Source organism: Natrix helvetica (genome assembly GCF_964273705.1).
Source record: "Natrix helvetica genome assembly, chromosome: 5".
Taxonomy (NCBI): domain Eukaryota; kingdom Metazoa; phylum Chordata; class Lepidosauria; order Squamata; family Natricidae; genus Natrix; species Natrix helvetica.
This window is the reverse complement of record NC_138551.1, coordinates 1,795,484-1,801,483: the sequence shown is the minus strand read 5'-3', so window position 1 is coordinate 1,801,483 and position 6,000 is coordinate 1,795,484. Positions and strand designations below refer to the sequence as shown.

At 46.4% G+C, this 6,000-nt stretch overlaps 1 protein-coding gene across 3 annotated transcripts in view; it reads right to left on the bottom strand.

Annotated features, from left to right (window-relative positions):
• Nucleotides 1–233: 233 nt before the first annotated feature.
• P3H2 (prolyl 3-hydroxylase 2) overlaps nucleotides 234–6,000 on the bottom strand; it is a 61,412-nt gene continuing 55,645 nt past the window's right edge. For all 3 annotated transcript variants that reach the window (XM_081955544.1, XM_081955542.1, XM_081955543.1), the window contains 2 exons: nucleotides 5,671–5,811; nucleotides 234–2,194 (listed from right to left, as the gene is read on the bottom strand). In XM_081955544.1, coding sequence (XP_081811670.1) covers nucleotides 2,099–2,194; nucleotides 5,671–5,811 — 237 coding nt within the window. In that variant the 3' untranslated portion in view covers nucleotides 234–2,098. The remainder of the gene's footprint in view (nucleotides 2,195–5,670; nucleotides 5,812–6,000) is intronic.

The following is a 6,000-nucleotide window of genomic DNA, read 5'->3' as shown; positions in this document are numbered from 1 at the left end:
CTGCTATATTATGTGGTGTATATGGGAGATGGTGTCCCTTTGAGAGCTGCATGCAACCAAATGTCACTTTAACGTATGCCGATTAGCCAACATTCAAAGTGACCATAAAGTTATTATTATTCTTACTCTTCAGATGGTCACTAAACGCACGGTTGCAAGTGGAGGGTCACCTGCGCTGATTGGATAAGAGGCAAGAGGAGACCATAACAGAGGAGAAGAAAAACACAGACCGGTTGGTTTTCTGAGTTTAATTTATCCCTCCTGGGCTCAGACAAAATGTGGTGGTCCAATTCCTCTCCATTTCCTTTCTATGCGATGTTGCTGTGGATGGATGGATGCTCTCTCCTTGGCCCAAATCCAGTTTATTTCATTTATTTAAAAAGATTTACAGAGCCGGCCTTCTTTCAGCGCACTTTGCTGAAAGTCCAACGGCTTCTTCTCTTTTCAAAAGCTGGCAGGGAAAAAAATCAAGAATGTGGATTTCCAGCAGATTTGCATCCGAGGTTGGTTCAGCGTAGAGGAGCAAGAAGGAGGAATCTTAATCAGGAGTGCAGAAATGGGGGGGGGGGGGTCTGAGCTGGGTTGCTTTCTTGGAGACCCAACTGGGGAACATCATCAGGAGTGGGGTTTGGTCCTTGTTTCTATACAACTCAACCTCACTTCCTTCCAGCACTGATGATATTCCCTAATTGGGTCATGAAACGTCTGCAAGAAAACAACCAAGCTCAGAGAGCTCATTTATCCTCCTCCTCCTCCTCTCCTCCGTTTTGTTCCTAGACCAGAGGTCTCCCATTTGGCAACTTTAAGACAGTGGCTGAGGAATTGTGGGAGTTGAAGTCCACAAGTCTTAAAGTTTCCAAGATTGGAGACCCCTGTCCTAGACAGTGTTTCTTAACTCTGGCATCTTTAAGATGTAGGGACTTCAACTCCCAGGATTCTGGGACTTGAAGTCTGTGCATCTTAAAGTGTCCAAGTTTGAGGAACACTGATTTATAAACTTAGCCGTTGTAGGCAAGGGCAGCATTGTTAGATTGGGCACAAGGCGATGGGCATACAATGTATGAGTGCCCACACGTTCTTATTTTTCTTCCAGACGGAAAGCCATGGGGAGATACGGTAAACATAAAATTTCATTGCTCCCTGTTATGCTTTTCATTCTACAGGAGCTTCCCAATCTTGGCAATTTCCCCCCAGCTCCGAGTGGGACAATCACACCATCCAACAACTGCTGGAACGGTTGTCAACGATGAGGACTTTTCTGGAAAACATCTGGAAAAGGTTTTTGGAGCTGGAAGAAGAAGACCAATGGATCACCTGTCCTGCAGATTCAGTCAATCAATCAGAATAGAGCTGGAAGGGACTTTGAAGGTCTTCTAGTCCAACCCCCTGCTCAAGCAGGAGAGACCATTCCAGACAAGTGACTGTCCAGTCTCTTCTTAAAAGCCTGCAGTAATGGAGCCCCCACACCTTCTGGTGGCAAGTTGTTCCACCGATTAATTGTCCTCACTTTTAGGACTTTCCTCCTTAATTCCATGTTGCTTCTCTCAATGACTTCAATCAGAATAGAGCTGGAAGGGACCTTGGAGGTCTTCTAGTCCAAACCCTTGATAAAGGAAGAGACCCTACATCATTCTGGACAAATGGCTGTTCAATCTTTGGAAATTAATCAAGGAGAGAAGCCACCTGGAATTAAGGAGAAAGTTCCTAAATGTAAGGAAAATTAACCAGTGGAATAACTTGCTTATCTGAAATGCTATAGGTTGTCCTGCTTGAGCTGAGGGCTGGACTAGAAGACCTCCAAGGTCCCTTCTGGCTCACTCATTCATTCACATTCGTCTCTTCTTAAAACCCTCCGTTGATGGAGCAGCCACAGCTTCTGAAGGAAGCTCATGGCGGAGACAAATGACCGCTTAGCAAGCTCCAGAAAGTTCTGGAGGACTTCATGCAGGAGGAGATAAACCCAGAAGGGCCCCACTGCCCGTTTCACCCCATCTTTAAATTATTACCAAGGCTCTGTACAAAAATAGAAAGTGTTCTCATAAGATTTACAACCAATATTATTAAATAAATATTCTGGGTGGAGAGGGCTTCGCTTGGCTCATAGCTCATCCTTGGGGTTGATGATGTCCAGGTCGGTGGGACCGAAGGGCTGGTGGTCTAACAAGGTGATGATCTCGTCGGCATGGATTCGCTCCTGAGGGACAAAGGGAAAGGACAAGGGGTGAACGCTGACCCAGGGGGGAAGGACGCCCACCCCCCCCATTCTCAAAAGGTCTGACTCTCATCCGATCTGGATAAACCATTTATTATTTGTTTTTTAAAAAATTCACTGTCTAGGCAGCTTACAATAATAAAAAGTGGGGGGGGGGGAATTGAACAGAGTGTAACAGATTAGCAGAGTTGAAAGGGACCTCATAGGTCATCTAGTCCAACCCCTCTCCCAAGCAGGAGACCCTGCCCCATTTCTGACCAATGGCAGTTCAGTCTCTTCTTGAAAGCCTCCAAGAATGAAGCTCCCACAACTTCCGAAGGCAACTTCTGTTCCATGGATTGATTGCTCTCACTGTCAGAAAGTTCCTCCTTATTTCCAGGTTGAATCTCTCCTTGGTTAGTTTCCATCCATTGTTCCTTCTCTGGCCTTCAGGGGCTTGGGAAAATAGCTTGATCTCCCCCTCCTCTCTTTTACAGCCCCTCAAATATTGGAAGATGCTCTCCTGTCTCCCCTGGTCCTTCTCTTCCCTAGACCAGCCATGCCCAGTTCCTGCAACCGTTCTTCATATGTTTTAGCCTCCAGTCCCCTAATCCTCTTGGTTGCTCTTCTCTGCACTCTTTCTAGAGTCTCCACATCTTCTTTATGGTGTGGGGACCAAAACTGGATGCAGGATTCTAGGTGTGGACTTACTAAGGCTTTATAGAGGGGTATCAGTACCTCCCTTGATCTTGATTGTATCCCTCTGTTAATGCAATTTAGGATTGCATTGGCTTTTTTGGCTGCTGCCGCATATGGCTGGCTCCAATTTATCTGGTTGTCCACTAAGACTCCAAGATCCCTCTCAGAGTTCCTGCTGTGGTAGTGGACTAAACAGGACAGAAGCAAAATAATAAGAGCAATAAAATACAGGTATCTCTATTTCTCAAGGAACTCTGCATTAGTTGTAATTAAATTAGGCTATTGTAGATTGGTTATAGTTACATGAGCCTAGTGTGATGCAGCCCTGGGAGGGAGGACGGACACCCCCTTGGGAACCTTTTAGCCTTCTGAATTTTTAACTTTTTATTTTATTTTCAGTCAGAGATTTTAAACTTGTTCTTCCTTCCATTTATAATCTCTGCTTTCCCCAAAGGTGTTTTTTTCCAACTGGACTTTCTGGTTTTTCTTTTTCTTTTGAAGATGTTTCGCTTCTCCTCCCAGAAGCTTCCTCAGCTCTGACTGGATGGTGGGGAATGGAAGGATTTATGCTGGTCCTTTGCATCCTTTGAGGGGGCCGTTGAGGCCACTTGGAGGTTTCTCTGTGTCCAGTCAGAGCAGAAGAAGCTTCTTGGATGAGAAGAGAAACGTCTTTGAAGAAAAAACCAGAAATCTCAGCTACCTCTTGAAAAAAAAGACAGAAGTCTGCGTTTTATTCCTGTTCTTCAAAGTCCCTGCTTTAAAGGGTGACAGACAGACGGACGTTGGGTATTTTGGGCTGGCACTGGGAATAGTAGCTCCTAATGAATAATTATGCAATGAGTGTGTCCTTATATAAGGGTAGCATCAAACGGAGCTTCGGTGGGAGAAGGAAGTCAGGCAAACGTCTGAAGAGCAGGAAGACTCCAGCCCCATTTTTCCACTGGTGCCCTTGGTGGGTTTTTTCTTAGCCACTTGGGGGCGCCCTTCTACAAGTAATAGTCCCAGGTTGTAGTTGGGAGAAAAAGTCAGAAGCAACTGGAAGTGCTGGAAGTTACACCTCAGGAGTTGGGGGGGGGTCTTTTCAGAGGACCCCCAGGCAGCTGCAGGGCTCTTTGCTGGAGGCCAAAAACTCTGACTGGAAAGGAAAGAGGTTGGCCTGCAAAGGAGCTCACGGACTCAGGATTCTGACCTACCATCAACCTGCTCTCCTCCTCTCCTTCTTTCCCTCCTTCCTTCCCACTCTCTCTCTCCTCCATCCTCCTTCAATGTTTCCTTCCTTCCTTCCTCCCTTTCCTCTCCTTCTTTCCTTCTCCCATGTCCGTCCTCCCTCCCTCCCTCCTGCTCTCTTCCTTTCTCTCCTTCAGTTCCTTCCTTCCTTGCTTCCTCTTGTTCCCTTCCTTTTTCTCTCCTTCAATTTCTTCCTTTCCATTCCTTTCCCTTCCTCCCTTTCCTTTTCTCTCCTCTCTTCCTTCCTTCTTATAATACAATAATGCAATAATGCAATAGCAGAGTTGGAAGGGACCTTGGAGGTCTTCTAGTCCAACCCCCTGCCAAGCAAGAAACCCTATACTGTTCCAGACAAATGGTTATCCAACATCTTCTTAAAGACTTCCAGTGTTGGGGCATTCACAACTTCTGGAGGCAACTTCTGTTCCACTGATTCATTGTTCTCACTGTCAGGAAATTTCTCTTCAGTTCTAAGTTGCTTCTCTCCTTGATTAGTTTCCACCCATTGCTTCTTGTCCTACCCTCAGGTGCTTTGGAGAATAGTTTGACTCCCTCTTCTTTGTGGCAACCCCTGAGATATTGGAAGACTGCTATCATGTCTCCCCTAGTCCTTCTTTCTATTAAACTAGACATACCCAGTTCCTGCAACCGTTCTTCGTATGTTTTAGTCTCCAGTCCCCTAATCATCTTTCTTGCTCTTCTCTGCACTCTTTCTAGAGTCTCCACATCTTTTTTACATCGTGGCGACCAGAACTGAATGCAGTATTCCAAGTGTGGCCTTACCAAGGCATTATAAAGTGGTATTAACACTTCACGTGATCTTGATTCCATCCCTCTGTTGATGCAGCCTAGAACTGTGTTGGCTTTTTTGGCAGCTGCTGCACACGGCTGGCTCCTATTTAAATGGTTGTCCACTAGGACTCCAAGATCTCTCTCACAGTTACTACTATTGAGCAAGATACCACCTATAGTGTACCTATGCATTCCGTTTTTGTTGCCTAAATGTAGAACCTTACTCTTTTCACCATTGAATTTCATTTTATTAGATAGTGCCCAATGTTCAAGTTTGTCAAGATCCTTCTGTATCTTAAGCCTGTCTTCTGGAGTGTTTTGGCTATTCCTGCCAGCTTGGTGTCATCTGCAAATTTGATGAGTTCCCCATTTATTCCCTCATCCAAATCATTGATGAAGATGTTGAAGAGTACTGGGCCTAAAACAGAGCCTTGGGGTACTCCACTGCATACTTCCCTCCATGTAGATGCAGTTCCATTGAGGACTACGCGTTGAGTGCGGTTGGTCAGCCAGTTACCAATCCATCTGGTGGTGATGCTGTCTAACCCACATTCTTCTACTTTATCTAATAGTAGGTTATGGTCTACCTTATCAAAAGCCTTACTGAAGTCCAAGTAAACTATATCGACGGCATTCCCTCTGGTCCACTGATTTTGTCCCTTTGCCAAAGTGTCCTTCCGTGTCCTTCCTTCCTCCCGCTCTCTTCCTCCCTCTCTCCTTCAGTTTCTTCCCCTCCCCTCCCCTCCCTCCTTTGGACTCACCAGTTCCCGGTAAAGGGGGTTGAGGGTGAACCACAGAGCCACGGCGCATCGCTGGCCTCTGGTGACAGCCTTGACTCCATGGGGGTTTTCTGCGCCAGAGGAGAAGCTGACCATTCGCCCACATTTGGGTTGGATGGAGGCCTGGAAGGAGGGGGCAGGGAGGGAGGAGCTCGGGTCGGTCGGGGCCCAACGGAGCAACCAGCCAACCTCTTCTTGCCTGTCAGAGGCAGGTAGTCCTCGACTTACGACCATTAATTGAGCCCCACATTTGGACAGTGGTTAAGAGAGTTTGGCCCCACATCACGACTTTTCTTGCCACCGCTGTTAAGC